At 39.4% G+C, this 16,375-nt stretch overlaps 1 protein-coding gene across 2 annotated transcripts in view; it reads left to right on the top strand.

The window, feature by feature from the left end:
• LOC113461204 (transmembrane and coiled-coil domain-containing protein 4-like) overlaps positions 1–16,375 on the top strand; it is an 81,324-nt gene that overhangs the window by 19,091 nt on the left and 45,858 nt on the right. For both annotated transcript variants that reach the window (XR_005508244.1, XM_039118808.1), the window contains exons 5-8: positions 4,550–4,712; positions 4,794–4,946; positions 7,833–7,930; positions 8,103–8,194. Coding sequence is in view for 1 of the 2 variants with exons in the window: in XM_039118808.1 (XP_038974736.1) it covers positions 4,550–4,712; positions 4,794–4,946; positions 7,833–7,930; positions 8,103–8,194 (506 nt within the window). In the remaining variant the exon portion in view is untranslated. The remainder of the gene's footprint in view (positions 1–4,549; positions 4,713–4,793; positions 4,947–7,832; positions 7,931–8,102; positions 8,195–16,375) is intronic.

The raw sequence follows: 16,375 nt of genomic DNA, 5'->3' as shown, positions 1-16,375 counted from the left end.
ACCAAGTCTGCACTGAACCAACTAGTTGCGGCCGGTTTTGGTTAATAAAGGACCGGTTCCGGCTGGCTCAGTAGAGGTTTTGGCCGGTACAGGGCCAGAAATGAATGCATTAGGCAAGGCGGTACAGGGCCAGAACTGAATGTATTAGGCGAACCGACCCGGTTTCGCACCATATCGGTTCGACACTGCCCAAACTTGGCGATTTGACACAGTTTGGCAGACCTTGGAGTGGTGTTTATAATTGTATTCTAAGCAATTATCTTCAGTAGGCATCTGTAGTTGCTCAAGCTTACTACTTGAATAGAAAGTTATAGTCAAGGTAGGCCGAACTGGATTGAACTGCCCAGGTCGGCCCGTACCGAGCCGACTCGATGGGAAACTGGGTCGGTTCGCCTATTGAATTCGGTTTAGGCCCCCAATCGGCCAGAACCGGTTCCAAACCGACCGAAATCGTTGGAAAAGGCCTGAACCGGCCGAAAAAGGCCCGAACCAACCTGAAAAGGCCCGAACTAGCCCGGAACCAACCGAAACTATCGAAACTGGCCGGTTCTGTTCAAACTCGGTGCGAATCGTCCGGTTCGCACCGAGTCGACTTGGTTCGGAGTTTGCACTAAGTCGACCTGGTTCGGAACCGGGCTGCTTCTTTCTTTCTTTGTTTTGTGACAAAAGGATGTTGGAAGGCTCGAGAAGGCCTTCTTAACATCCTTATTATGTTTCTAAGTTGGAGAGTTTTTCCCTTTTCCCTCACGGCAAAAATCACACCAATTCAACTTGATTGAAGAAAGATCCAAGCTTAAATAAGGTGTGCTTCCTCTCTCTTATCTCATTTCCTTTATTTTTTTGGGCTTGAAAAAATAGCTCAAATTTTGCAAAATAAAAGAAGATCATGCCAAAATTTTTGATTTGAGCTTGATTTTGTTATATTGTAGATCTATGGATTATCCACATGATGACATAAAATTTTTTAATTTTTGGAGTATATTCAAATTTTAAAATATATTTAGGGGCATGCAAGCTACTCTCCAAAAAAAATTGGTCTCCATTCATTCAAGTTTTGATGCGATCATGCGCATAGTAACCTAAATTTAGAAAAAATTGAGAAATAAGTAGTCTTTGATGCATGTCCGAGGGCCTAGAAAAATATATGTAGCATCCATTGTTGGGTTCAAATGGATCTAAGCTGAAATTAATTTTTTAAAATATTAATATTTAAAAATTATTTTTAACTTCAAAAAAATAAAAATATATAAATAATACTAAAAATTATGAAAAATTAGTAGTACATATTACATAATTCAGAAGTAATTTCTGAGGTAGAAATCATATTTTTTTGAATTTATGATATTTAAACATATTTTTAAATTTAAAAAATATTTAAAAAATATAAATAAATAATAATAAAACAAATTAAGGTGTATTAGATAATCAGGTGTATTTTTTGAGAAAAAAATTTTATCTTCGTCGTAATAAAATTTTGCTATTTTTAAATAATTGATAAGTTGACATACTTGATAAATCTGCAGAAATAGAGCCATCAAGAAAACAGGAGGACCTAGAGCATGATATTGGTTGGGATCATGGAAAAATGCTCTCGGGCCGGCACCATTGGAAGTGCAATTGGTACGATACAGAGTTTAAGAGAGGAGAGATAACCAGGTTAAAGCAGCACTTAGCTGGTATCTATGTGCCGGAAATGTCCACAGGAGGTTCGTCAGCTTATGAAGTAGCACTTCGCTGATTTCAGAGCAGCGAAGGAGAGAATTTTCAAAAAGAAGGCGGAGGTGGACCGCCGAGAGGCAGAGCCACCTTTCTATCACTCTATGGATTTAAAGGGGGCGTCCACTCCAGATGACGAGGAGCCACAAATTTAGGCTGCTATACAGGCGAGGCTAGATGATCAGTGGTAGCAGGATGAGGTAGCTAGGCATAGGGCTCGATTTGGGCCTCATACTAGGAGTCGGGCTTTGGTCTGTGAGCAGTAGGGCAGATTCAGAGTTTAGGAGGACTACCTGAGTCTAGAAGGCCGTCACCAGAGGTGGTGGCCATATTGCATCTATGCTTGGCGTTTGTGGTAGCAAAAAGAAGTCATTTAAAGAGATTCCACTAGGAGCAGCAATTCATGATTTAGATCTTTATATCTTTTCCAATAGAGATTCAAAGCAGCAGAGGGTTGACACAATACTAATGAAGGATAAGAAGAAGGATATGTGGTGAGCTATTGGATCTTGGTTCCACTTTAGCCATATCCCAGCAAATGTGGCAGACAATACGTACTATAGGTCTGCTATTTTTATCATACAAGCTGGCGGTCTCGGTGTAGATCCTCCAGGCCCGAAGGGCATCTACTGTGAGCTTCTTGACAATAATAAGGAGGAGGCAATTCTGGTTTAGCAAGCTTTGGCTGTTGCTGCTAGCTCTCAAGCTAACCAATTATCAGATCTTCCTTATTGCATACAAAATTATTGTGAAGTGGATTATTATACTTAAGATCCCCTTCCTCTTATATGCACTTCAATCAAAGACTTAGATTACCAAATTATTCCACTTCTTCTGCTTCAAGAGGTTCCTCTATTTATTGTGAATCGGAGTGAAGGTTGACTAGTTGCGCTTATAGCTATTAGAGGAGACCGTTGCAAGAAGATCTGGATCGCTAGCCTCCTAAGATGTTTCAATGATAAGGCAAAGGGAAACTACCATTTAGCTGCAAATGGATTCAAGTGCATATTAGATACTATTTATCGTAAGATATTAGATCAGTTTGTCTATGTTGAAAAATACCTGGATTCATGTCATTTTTGCTTTCCATAACCGCCCTCGCATCGAAGTTGTGGGAACCCTCCTTAAATACTTTAGTCTATAAAACATACATGTCATATGATGTTAATAATTTGCTTACATTGATAAATAGTGATTCTGTATCTCATTAAAATTAACTTATCTTATCCAGACATCGAGCGACAAAGGCCAAATCAAGCTTCCTCTTATAAATCACTTTGTTAAAAGGCGGTCGAAAGTTCCTTCTCCATTTCCATTCTTGGGATTTTGAACTGGAATTTTGGATTCAGATAGTAGGCTACCAAGATATTTTGTACGTAATTAACAAACACATGATTGAGCTTGGATTTTATTTTATAAGAATAAACTAGCATAAGAAATATACTTGTTTATTAAGAGTAAATTAATGATTACATGCTAGATGTAAGGTCCTGTCTATTTGCTAATTCCACCTATGCCCAATGATCTCAATATATACTCATTAACATGCATTGGATCTGCCTGCGCAATCTTGACTTTAACAACCCTTATCATATGAGATAGGAGCTTATCTGTCTCACTATCCATGGCCCTAAGCACTCGATATAATGGTGCAATCGCTTTAACCATTTTGTCAGCCTGCTTCCAGAATTGTTGGTTTGTTACAAAGCCTCAATGTGACTGTGTTTCATGTCACTACAGGCATATTTGCTCTTTTGCTACTTGGCACTCGCGAATATTTGACACAGTCATGCCTTTTTTGATAAGGCTTTAGAGTGCAATGTAGTGCATGGTAAAGCGGGTGACTACTGGCCTCAATATACGAATTTTGTGTGCTTTCTCATCAAAGACAATACCTATGTGTGGTTATATACGAATTTTGTAATGGATTGGGCTGTCTCCACAACTTCACCCTATAGATCTTATTGATGTCCATTAGAATCAAATCTATGCAATGGGCAGAATATGGGGTCCTAAAATTATGCGGCCTCGTGATCATCAAAATCTCCCCGTGGCTATGTACTATGGTCCATTATCTATAAGCACCTACACAACAAGCTCTCCCCTAATGGCCTTTGTACCTTATCGGTCCAACGATGGCACCAAATGATGACAACAACGACATCCCCAGTTGGGTAAGTCTCTCTCTCCCTCTCTCCCCCCTCTTGACGGCGACGATGGCCTCTCTCTCCCTCTCCCTCTCCCTCCCTGGCTCTATCCCCCCTCGACAATGATGATGGCCTCTCCCTCTCTTTCTTTCGGACTCTCTCCCTTCCTCCCTCTCCCTCTTCCTCTCCCTCTCTCTTTTTTCCTCTCTCCTCTCTCTCCCTCTCCCTCTCTGGCTCTCCCTATTTTGGTATGCCTTGGAATGGCATGGTACAGACTTATACCGTGCCAAACCAGTCGCCGGCCGGTACGACCTTCGGTACTGATTTGGCGAACCTTGAGTTGGAGCTCTATGACTTAATCATTGAACAATAGGAGAGGTGATGTTGGCTATGATAGTTAAGTGATGAACAATAGAAATTACCAAGGAACTCATCATGTTTTAGTTTAAACTTAGTATGCCTTGAGTTGCTAAGTAAAAGTTTCATTCTACTGCTCTTGTAAGTTCACATAGCAATCTTTCAAAACTTGTGAACTTAGTCGTACCACAAGAGATGCATTTTACTAATTTCTTATTTAAATTTTAGCTTGGGAAAATTATAATGAAAATGTTGAAGTTTGTATTGTATTTTTCTCTCCCTGGGTTTGCTTCCCACTTCCATATTTGATTAGATACCTTGGTTTTTAGGAAGCTATGGAGATTATGGTTGCTTGCTCTGCAATGACTGCAGCAAAAGAAGTACAGTCAGAAGAATGTGAATCAACAGATAACAGCTGGTCTGGATGGAAACGTAGCGGCATCATTGGTGCAGCTGCACTTGCCGGAGGAACGTTGTTGGCCATTTCTGGAGGTAACAAACTCATCAATTTGAAAGAAATATCAAAATTTCCATGCATTGTGATTTAGCCCTTCCTCCTCTCATTTATAACAGGTCTAGCTGCTCCAGCAATTGCTTCAGGATTTAGTGCTCTATCTCCCACACTGGGAACCTTGGTCCCTGCTATTGGAGCAAGTGGCTTTGCTGCAGCAGCGAGTGCTGCAGGATCAGCTGCTGGCTCTATAGCTGTTGCTGCATCCTTTGGAGGTGAACTTCTATTGATCTTAAAATTCTTTGCATTAAGCAACCACAAATTTTTAAATCACAAAAACCGTAAAGGCAACAAGCTTGAGCATATTCTTACATTATTTTTTAATTATTCCTTGCCTTTTGTGCTGCTGCAATTTGAGCAAGACTTTATAAGGTTCTTTCCTGTCAATTACATTTGGCTCACATGGCTGTGTATTGCTTGCCACAATGTTGGTTTGGTGTCTTTCCCCATTTTCTCTTTTCATTTTTTTTTTCCAAAGAAAGAGGTGGCTGTTCCACATTGTTTAATTTCACTAAATTTAAAAGAAACAAGCTTGTAGAAGTCTTAAGGAAACAAAAGAAACCCAACAGCAAGAACAAAAGTAGAAGCCCCCCAAAAATATAAACCCATTCCTAACATGACCAAGAAAACGAGATAGGGCAAAAAGAATAGGGAAACCATTTTAAGAGGAATTAACTACAAGGTTGTCATTATTTGGCATGTCCAAAAGGTTATCACCGTTACTCTTGGGTAACATTTTTGTAAGTGCTTTTCCTTTCTTCTAATTGAGTACCTACCAGCCATTGAGATAGAAGAAACTTCATTGAAGAACCAAAGTCTCATCAAGTCAGCACACTTGTTTTAAGAAAAAATCTAGAGTTCTGTTCATTTGGAACAGCTGAAACAAAGTAGTAAATGCACCATCCCACACTTGTAAGACATTTTTCTTGATATTCTTTTTGTCTCAAAGAAGTCCAGCCTGACGTAAGAGAACCTGGTCCTCACACAAATTTGAAGCATTCCTTGAGCCACCTAAAAACATCCTAAAAAAAATGTAGTTTATAAAAAAATATCTCCTGTTTCATTGAAAGGAAAACATGGACATCTGACATGCATCCAATTCTTCTTTAGAAAATTAATTTTCGCCAAAATTTTGCACAAGGTAAGCCAATAAGATGTTTTCATCCTGAGAGGAGCAATAGAATTCCAAATTTGATTGACAATGCCCCCTAAAACTCCACCACAATTTAACAATCTATAGAAAGAGCGCACAGTAAAGACATCACTGCATTTCCATATCCTTAGGCATTTGTCCATATCATCAGCACTTAAAATCCTTGAAGAATCTGCATTAAAATGTCGAGTTCATCTGTGATTCTTACCAAGAATTCTTCTGAATTTCAAATCTCAGCTACCATGGTGCCACTTTGAAGCCATTTTACATTCTCTCTCCCAGGCAACAGAAAAGAGTTTAGGGAATTGTGAACTAGTTAAAATGAAGGCGGCGACTGCTGACTTCATTTAAAAAAATAAAAAAGGGGCCGAAGCCCCTATTTAATTTCGAAATAGGGGCTCTACCCCTATTTCGAAGCTGCAGAGGAGAGAGGGCTTTCAAAGTCCTCTCCCCCCTCCCTTCGCCTCTCTCGCTCTTCGCCACCCTTTCCCTCTCCCTCCCTTCCTCCTCCCTCTGCCTCTCTCTCTCTTCCTCTCTTTCCTTCTCTATCTCCTCCTCCCTCCGCCTCTCTCTCTCTCTTCCTCTCTTTCCTTCTTTATCTCCTCCCTCCGCCTCTCTCTCTCTGCCGCCCTCTCCCTCCCTCCTTCCCTCTCTCTCTTTTCCTCTTTCTCCCCCCTCCCCCCTACCCCTCCCTTGTCGGTTCCCCTTTGTCGTTGCGTGCTAGAACAGCATGATACTGTACTGTACTGCCACCCTATCGGCTTGAGTGCCAATTCTACTACTGCAGACCTCGGAAGTCCCTTAATTCGAGAAATTGGCGAGGGAGGGGGAGATGGAGAAGGAAAGAGGAAAAGAGAGAGAGAGGGAGGGAAGGAGGGAGAGGAAGAGAGAGAGGGAAGGAAGGAGGGAGAGAGGGAGGGGAAGAGAGAGAGAGAGGCCGAGAGATGGAGAGGGCTTTCGAGCCCCCTTTCCTCTAACCAAGGCATAACAGGGGCAGAGCCCCTGTTTCGAAATGAAATAGGGGCTTTGACCTCCTTTTTTTAAAGTCCGCTATATTCCCCATCATTGTAGATTTTTGACCATCTTGTTTCCAAATCCTGATCAGGGGAATAAGAGCCATGTTATCACTTGCTTTTGATGTGCAATTACTTTGTTTAGTGATGATTTGGTCTTTTGGAAAGACTATGCCAATGATCAAATTCCTATGAAGGACATTACATAAATTAATTTCCAAGTATTACTCACATATGGTCCATGATCTGGTTATTCTCACATCATGAAGTGATCAAACATTAACATGATTTTACATTTTAACAAAACCTTCAATAACTGGATTAACTCATTTCGTTTATAAATCAATGGAAATCTATCTGCAAATATAATGATGTTTTCTTATTTCTCCAGATTGCCAATGTTTATTTCATATAGTTCTTTTTCTATTTTTTGAGCAATAACTATGATTTGAACCTGTGACCTCCTCAATGTAGTTCCTTTTCTTGTTGTTTTCTAGATAAGATCATCCAGGATTTTGTGCTAGCATTCAAGACTTCTATGAGCAGTCATATGTGAAAAGCTAAATTCAAGAAGACCAATAATAGAAATTTCATTATTAGTCCTATAGTGCTCATAGCAGCTATTAATTTTCTTTTTGCGAACCTGCATGTATCCCTGCTTCGTGAATAGATGGCCTATGCTTCTGAAATCTTGCTAATGCAGATAGCTACATCTTGCCAGGCATTGATACTTGTAAACATTGGTGGGGCTCTAAATTCTTCCAAATGATAATATCAATCGATACAATATATATCTATATCTCTCGTATAGACTTGCATTGGTAAATACAGCATGCTTGGTCGTGTGTTTTTTTTTCCCTTGCCAACCATCTAATCATTCTTCATCAGAACTCATTAAGTGATCGTGGATAGTATGCTTGATTTGCAAAACACAGTTGCTGGAGCTGGACTTTCAGGTAGCAAAATGGCTAGAAGAATTGCAGACATCGAAGAGTTCGAATTCATACCAATGGGAGAAAACCATAACCAGGGTGTGAGTTATCCTCCCTTTGCCGTTTTTCATGTGGAATTCTGAAGGAGGCTACTTTGTTGCGTGTTATAAGTGCAACGGCTTTGTTATGCCCAAAAGGCAGCTTAAACACCTTGGGGCTTTCGTAAATTCTGAATTCTGTCAATGAATTTTAATTAATCCTCTATTATTTCAGCGTCTAGCAGTCGATATCTTTGTTTCTGGTTTTATATTCGAAGAGGAAGATTTTAAAAGGCCCTGGGAAGAAATTGAAGATAACTTGGAAAGGTAGACCATTCTAGAATCATAAATGCAATTTTAGAGACAAGTGTATGATGATTCTTTTCTTTGCTGCCATTTTTCTTGTAGTTGTTCTTTTATGTCCTGCATTCTTTTATGTCCTGCATTGAACTATTAGCATATACATTTATGATCTTATATTTTTACAATTTTATTCTTAGAATGTAAATTCTGGAATATATCTTCCGCATTTTTTTCTTTTACTTGTATCTCATAGAAATCGTTAACCAAAGTTTTCATTACTTGGAGATCAGGTCGATAATACTGTCATCATTTTCACATAATCATAAGAAAATAAATTCTTATTATCAGGACAAAATCAACACATGTACTCAATAATCTTTTAAATGATGGGCTCATATGATATTGCTATGGTGAATGCCATGATGTGTTCTGAGTCGGGTCATAAAATCATATGTCCAACTGCATTGATTTTGATTAATAACTTAACTGTAGTTCTGGTATGCACTAAGAAACTACACTTATACAGTATGAATTGGTATTGTCTCGAGTATGATTTGAGAGTACCAGGAACTACACTTAGAAGCATCTTACAGGCTTGCTGATTACGTCACAGATTCTCTTACGAAGGATGGGTTTGAAGATATAAAGTGATTGTAACAACTTTCTTTGATCCCTCTATGTGCTAAACAAAAGACCTCTTTTTTCCCCTTTACTCATCTCCATTGTTTATAAATGTATTGAAATTCAAAATACCTTACCATTTAAGATTCTCCTACAAATAGGAATTTAGAGCTTAATTTGATGCTAGAAGGACCTTATAACTTGCGCATTTGTTTCAGACCTATATTTGCAAACTTGGCCCTTCTATTTTCTTATGATCATGCCTTTCAATTAATGCCTGAATTTACACATAGAAGTATATTTATCAGCATTAGAATGATCAATTGCCACCTTCACATCTAAATTTCCTAATGAATTGTCACCGAAATTTGTACTTCATGAATTTGAATAAGTAATCTTGTAATATGTTATTTTCTCCAGTTGTTTCAGTCAGGTCCTGGGTTGGTAAGGGTACTGGGGTGCTACCATCCTGACACTTGTGATGGTCTAGCATCCTGGTACCATATCAGGACACCTTTTTTTGAAAAACAAATTTTTTTTAAAAGTTTGTTTAACTTTTTTAAAATGAATTTGTAATGAATTTTAGATGTTTTAACATCCTTTTTTTTAGTGAATTGTGGGGTTTATGGTTCTAGTACTATTTTTGGTCCTTTCTTCTCTCCCTTTCCTTCTCCCTCTTTCTCTCTCCTCATCTCTGTCTCTGGGCCCTTTTTGTGTCTGAGCCAAAGAGAGAAAAAGAGCCATCAAAGGCTCTCTTTTTCTAGTCTTGGGACTCTGCTATCCTAGTTGGTTGGTATCGACTGAGCTGGCTAGCGAACCAGCCTATCCCGAATGGTACCAACCAGGATAACCATGACATTCCAGTTCACAGAAAACTAGTGTCCTATACTCCTGCTCGTCTTAGGTACTGTTCTCTTATCAGAATGATCTAGCCAATATCATGGTATGTTGAACTGCACGTGGGCGCGGTTCCCCGTGCTGGGCGGCGCGCTCGCATGGGCGAGTGGGGAACTGCACCTGAGCACGGTTCCCCGTGCTGGCCACTGCGCCCAGGAGCGATAAACTCTGCGGCATTTAACGCGGAGGGCGCGCTGGCGCTTGCACTACGCACTTTGCGAAATTTTTTCCATGAGCGCATTGCAGTTCGGTACCAATTCAAACCGGTCCGAACCGAAATCATACCGCTCCGGTCGGCGACCGGTATCTCTACCAGTGCCGGTACGACGTACCTTGGGGACATGAGTTCTTGATAATACACTTTGTCATTTTTTGCATATCCATAAGAGCCATTTCGGTATCTAAGATTCATTGAGTAATCTTTCTTTCACAAAGACCAGTTGCTATAGTGAACAGAGTAAAGCTGTTAAAGGATGTCGAATTATAATGAATCTGTATTTGTTATTTTTTAATTTTCTTTGGGAAAATTGAGTTTTCTATTATACTGTTGGCCCTTGTGATCATTTCAGGAGTAAGGAAGAATTATGAAGATAAATCTAAGATAAACTCTTTAATTTATTGAAACGACTCTCTGTAATTTTGTTAAATAAATCTATTCGATTATTTTGTTGAGTGCGAATACTTTTCAGGTTCAAGTTGAATCCTTTTATTAGGTTTGTAAAGTAGGTTCAGAAAGTATGGTTACTACATGGATATTGCTTTCACCTATAGCATATAAGCAATATAACATGCTAGTCTTCGCCATATATATCTTAGTACATTCTATTTCATTATATATATGTAATTATTTGCTTAGGATATTTGTCTATGCAGGGGTCCTTGAGTGTGTTTGTCCTATAACCAAGTTACTGTGGTGGCATGTATGCCTAGTGTAAATGTTTATACATTAAGGTCTGCCAATGTAATAACCCTAATTTTTTTTTTATATATAAAAAAGGGATAGAATAGTCACTTAAAATTGATATAAGGGGTAAAATTGGAAGGAATCAAAAGTTAATGGCATAACAATAGATGCGTTGAAGTGTTAGGGGCAAAATGGAAAATTTAGCATTTTGATGTGACTTAATTCATGGGTTTGGCTATGTCGGTTGTGTGAAACAGAGAAGAAAAGGGGGGGAGTCTCAGGCGGTGACAGAGAGAAGGAAAAGAAGAAGAAGAAGAAGAAGAAGAAAAAGAGAGAAGAAGAGAAGGAAAAAGAGAGAAAAAGAGAAGAAAAGAGAGAAGAAGAGAAGGAGAGGAAAAGTCCGAAAGAAAAAGAAGAGAAGGGAAGGGGGGATCCTGGTTGTGTGCCGGCTGAAATAAAAAGAGAAGTATCAGTCTTCTTTCCCTCGGTGCAAGGACCCAATCCTTCGAAGAGAAAGAGGTAAATACCCGTCCCTACCTAGTTTTTTTTTATAATAAAATTAGGCTATACAAAGGGTGGATGTAGTCTAGAGGGGTCGGATAAGGGTTGTAGAGGTGGTTAAAAGAGGAAGAATCGGATTTCGACAAGTTTTTTTCGGCACTGCGGAAAAACTGTGTCGAAGTTTCAACTTCGGTGAATTATTTCGGGGGTCAGTCGGCCTCCGATGGTGATGCATGTTACCTCTCTGGAAACCCCTATAAGTGTAGAATGTTAGGTAAAAATTTTATAAAATTTGGAGTTTGGAAAGTGGATCAAAACCGGGATGAAGTAACCCACTGTCAGTCCGAGTTACTGTTCATCCGAGATGAAAAGTGAGAAAATGGTGGGAGTCGCCTCAAAACGCGCCAGAGTCGACTCGGGGCAGATTGGGGTCGACTCATGCCTCAGAGGGGTCGACTCATGAGGTTGGGGGTCTACTCTCTCTGAGAGTTCAGAAAATGAAGTTTTGCGGCTCTTGGTCGGGGTCGACTCATGAGGTTGGGGTTGACTCATGCTTCAGTGAAATTTTTAGTGAAGGAGGATTTTGACTCTTTCTCGCACCTTGACCCTATAGCAGTGGCTTAAGGTGTGTGTGCGATGCTTTTGCATCATAATACATATAAGGAGAAGATTAATTGATAGGAAAAAGAGAAAAAGGAAAGGATTTAAAAAAAGGGGGAGTTGAATCAATTAAAGTTTCCTATTTTTATGATTTGGCACGTAGATTATGGCACTTGATACAAGACTAAATGTAATGTAAATGCATGTCACAGTTGGGCAAGAAGTTAGGGAGTAAGAAGAAAAAGCCCCCTACTGCCTACCATAAAGTTTGGGAGGCGTATCGAGGCCGTGCCGGATCGGCATGTGAGTGGGAGTCATGTACTTTGCACCATGAGCATTCTTAATTCATTTTCATGAATGTCGCCAAGTGTGAATTGATTCCACTTGTGCATATTGATTGATATTGTAGTAGATTTCTCTATAATCTTGTTTCTCCATGCTTGATTATTTTGTACATGCATTTGAGAGAATATTGTGAGGAATTACAAGGGGTAGATGAGTAGTTAAATTGGTTCCAAATTGTGAAATGACTTCTTTTGTAAATTGATTTCATTTTCTCTATTTTAAAGACTTGTAGAGCCCTTTTCAGTGGTATATTGAGTTGCATTGCACTTCCTTGATTCCTCACTCCCAACCCTGATGTTAGTTATGATTGGGTCGTGGTCGAGTGAGTGGTAGTCTTGATTATACTCCTTTTTAGTATAGTATTGGGAGGGTGGATTATGACATTATGCATGGCTTGGCAGTATCTACAGGACACCTATAATCGATGGGGTTAGACATCGGCCTGTGTGCACATAGTAGTCTTCTGGATGGGCGGAGCCCAGTCCCTTCCTAGGGGGGACACGACCCTAGGCGTAGGATCGGCCGGTCCTACGACTTATATTCTGCTTGCCGCCGGGCATAGTAAGACCCCGCGAGGTGCAGTATGGCTTTCCGCGGATGTAGAATTTCCGCGAGGTGCCATTTAGTAGTCAGATGTGAGATGATTCTCACGTATTTTTATGGATTTCTGTTCTGGATACTGGCCGGCATTTACATGATCAGTGTGGTGTCTTATCCTGCATATGCATGTGATAGTAGGAAGTTGTTGTGGTTCGCCTGGGGCGTAAGACCCACCTCCCGATAGCTATTTATCGATGTTTCAGAATATTGACACCCGATTTGTATGTTCCAGCATTATGATCTGTCGAGCATATTCATGAGTAGCATATATGGTTACTTGATTATTCCATTTGTGCCTCAGATGAGTTGATTGTGATTGTGGTGATATTGATGATTTACTCCATATTCTCTATGTTGAGTTCATGTTCATCTTGTTATTGATCTTGAGATTTCATCTCGAGCTATGATTATATCTTGTCTCATGTGCATAGTACTCTCTACTCCACTCACTGAGTATTCATATACTCACTCCTCAGTTTGGTGTTTTTGATTGCAGGCCATTCCATCAAAGATTTGAGAAGGGGCCCAATCTCGTATTTGATGGTCGGCGTGGCAATAGGCTTCGCTTCGTAGACTGGCAGGTGTTATATAGAGAGGAGTAGGATTAGAGATTGCCTACTAGCTGTGCTGCTCCATAGTATAATGTAGATAGAGGTTTATATCTTTTGGTGTATTATAAACCTTCTGTTATATATAGTGTATAGTTACAGTCATAGATCCTGTTGTGGATATGGGTTGACCATGGAAGGATTGGGAAGCAGGTATATATATATATATGTGCAGATCAGTTGTGTGCCTGTGATAATGTATTGCTATATATTGTCCAGGTTTATTATGTGATAGATTATGTGATTGCTGCTCTGACAGGTAGTGTTGTTGTATGTATTGAGATAATCCTGACATGTCAATATAGAAAGGTGATCATTTTGTGCATGCATCATGCCAAAATTTTCAAGATTTATTAATGATTGATAGGTAGTAGGGTTCTACGTGGTGGCTGGTGGCCTTATGCCTACCCGCATCCTAGGACCGTCGCGACTGCCCGCCGGAACGGGGCGGGGGTCGTGACAAAGCTTGGTATCAGAGCAATGGTTAATAAGTCCTGTCAGAGCAATAGGGTGAGTCAGGATTAAGTATAGGATTATGTTATGGAGTATAGGGGTTTTCTGTATGTTATTTTATAAGTCATTTACAATTCAGTAAAATATATTTGGGGATGAGACTTAAGAGTTCTTTTTGGCTCTACTTGATATAAAATTTTATATTATTCAGTTTACAATCAAGATTTGTATTTTAATAGAAAGTCAATTAATAAATTCATAGGATATTAATCAGAGTTGTGCAACGAAAGTATAGTGGATCGAGTCAATTTAAATTGGTCAAAAATATTGACTGTGATGGGAGACTAGATTTTTCAATAATGAAGATTTATGTTAATAAGAGAAGGGGAATATTGTAGATTTTCAGATTAATTATGATATAACTATGTTATTTCTCTGATGGTTTTTGCTATTTTTGCTATGTTAAGAGATAATTTATGTAAACTCATCATAAATTCTTGACTGCTACAGTAAAAGAGTGATATTCTAGATACCTGAAGAACCAGGGTTCTTCTTTCAAAGCGATGCACCTGTGTAATGTAATTCATCATTACATTTAGTTTCTGCCCTAAAAGCTAGGAAGGCAATAGGAAAGGAGTATAAGACTTATTTAGCCTGTGTAATGGATACCTGAAAGGAGATCAAATTGAAGGATATTCCAGTAATGAATGAATACCCTGATGTTTTTCCAGAAGATATTCCTGGTTTGCCACCAGAGAGAGAGATTGGATTTCTAATTGATTTGATTCCCAATACCACACCAACCTTCAAAAACCCCCTATAGAATGGCTCCAGTTGAAATGAAATAATTAAAGGAGCAGTTGCAAGATCTGTTTGATAAAAGCTTCATTTGACTTAGTGTGTCACCTTAGGGAGCTCTAGTATTGTTTGTAAAGAAGAAAGATGGAAATTTGAGGTTATGTATTGGTTATCGAGGATTGACAAGGTAACAATAAAGAACAAATACCTTCTGTCTCGGATTGATGAATCTTGTGAGGTGTATACGGATCATAAAAGTCTAAAATACCTTTCTATCAGAAGGAACTCAATATGAGACAGAGAAGATGATTGGAATTGATAAAAATTATGCTTTGTCTATACACTACTCTCCGAAAAAAGCTAATGTTGTGGTAGATGCACTAATCAGAAAAGCTTCTGGTGGTATTGCTGCTTTACTCACATTCGGAAAAAGCTAATGTTGTAGCAGATGCATTGAGCCGAAAATCAATGGGCAGTTTATCTCACATCTCCGTCCAGAGGAGAGAGATAGTCAGAGATCTGGCAGATTTATTTGGTCAGAGACTATCTTTTGAGGTATCAGAGGTTCGTCCTTTGATTGCACAGTTTCAGGTGAAACCGAAGTTGATAGATGAAATCAAGGTTTCACAGGATTTAGATCCAATCTTTATGAAACTGAAAGGAGAAGTGCAATCAGGACAGACAGAAAGGTTTCAAATTGTGGATAAAATAGTGTCTCTGCTTGGAGTGCCAGTTTCTATTATATCAGATAGAGGTTCACAGTTTACCTCTAGATTTTGGCAGAAACTCCATGAGGCATTAGGAACTCGGCTTGATTTCGGTACAGCATTTCATCCTCAGACAGATGGACAGTCGGAGAGGACCATTCAGACCCTCGAGGATATGCTCAGAATGTGTGTACTGGATTTCACAGGTAGCTGGGACAGATACTTACCTTTAGTGGAGTTTGCATATAATAACACCTATCACTCCACTATTGGTATGGCACCTTATGAGGCACTTTATGGGAGGAAATGTAGATCTCCCTTATGCTGGTCTGAGATTGGGGAGAAGCACCTAAAGGACATCAGAAAAGGTGTCAGTGATACAGCAAAGGTTGAGGACAGTGTTCAGTAGGCAGAAGAGCTACTCAGATGTCAGAAGGAGAGATGTGCAGTTTGGCATGGAAGATCATGTGTTCCTAAAGATCTCTCCTATGAAAGGAGTAATGAGGTTTGGAAAGAGAGGCAAGCTTAGTCCTAGATACATTGGCCCCTTTGAGATATTAGACAAGGTTGGCACTGTATCTTACAGATTAGCACTGCCTCCAAACCTCAGCCATGTGCATCCAGTATTCCACATATCTATGCTCCGGAAATATGTGCCAGATCCATCCCATGTGCTACCAGTGCAGGAAGTTACAGTAGAGGGAGACCTTTCTTATGAAGAACTTCCTGTAGCTATCATTGATACTCAGATAAGGAAGCTGAGAAATAAGGAAATATGTATGGTGAAGGTCCAATGGCACCGGCACAATATTGAAGAATGCACTTGGGAGTCGGAGCAAAGTATGAAGAGCAAATACCCTCACCTCATTGAGTAATCAGGTAATTTACTCTTTTAAATTCGAGGACGAATTTTATATAAGGGGGAGGATGTAATAGCCCTAATTTTTTTTTTAATAAAAAAAAGGGATAGAATAGTCCTTTAAAATTGATATATGGGGTAAAATTGGAAGGAATCAAAAGTTAATGGCATAACAGTAGATGCGTTGAATTGTTAGGGGCAAAATGGAAAATTTAGCATTTTGATGTGACTTAATTCATGGATTTGGCTGTATCGGTGGAGTGAAACAGAGAAGAAAAGGGGGGGAGTCTCAGGCGGTAACAGAAAGAAAGA

This window comes from Phoenix dactylifera, unplaced genomic scaffold (assembly GCF_009389715.1).
Source record: "Phoenix dactylifera cultivar Barhee BC4 unplaced genomic scaffold, palm_55x_up_171113_PBpolish2nd_filt_p 000416F, whole genome shotgun sequence".
In the NCBI taxonomy this organism is placed as follows: Eukaryota; Viridiplantae; Streptophyta; class Magnoliopsida; order Arecales; family Arecaceae; genus Phoenix; species Phoenix dactylifera.
This window is presented reverse-complemented; position numbering and strand designations above follow the sequence as displayed.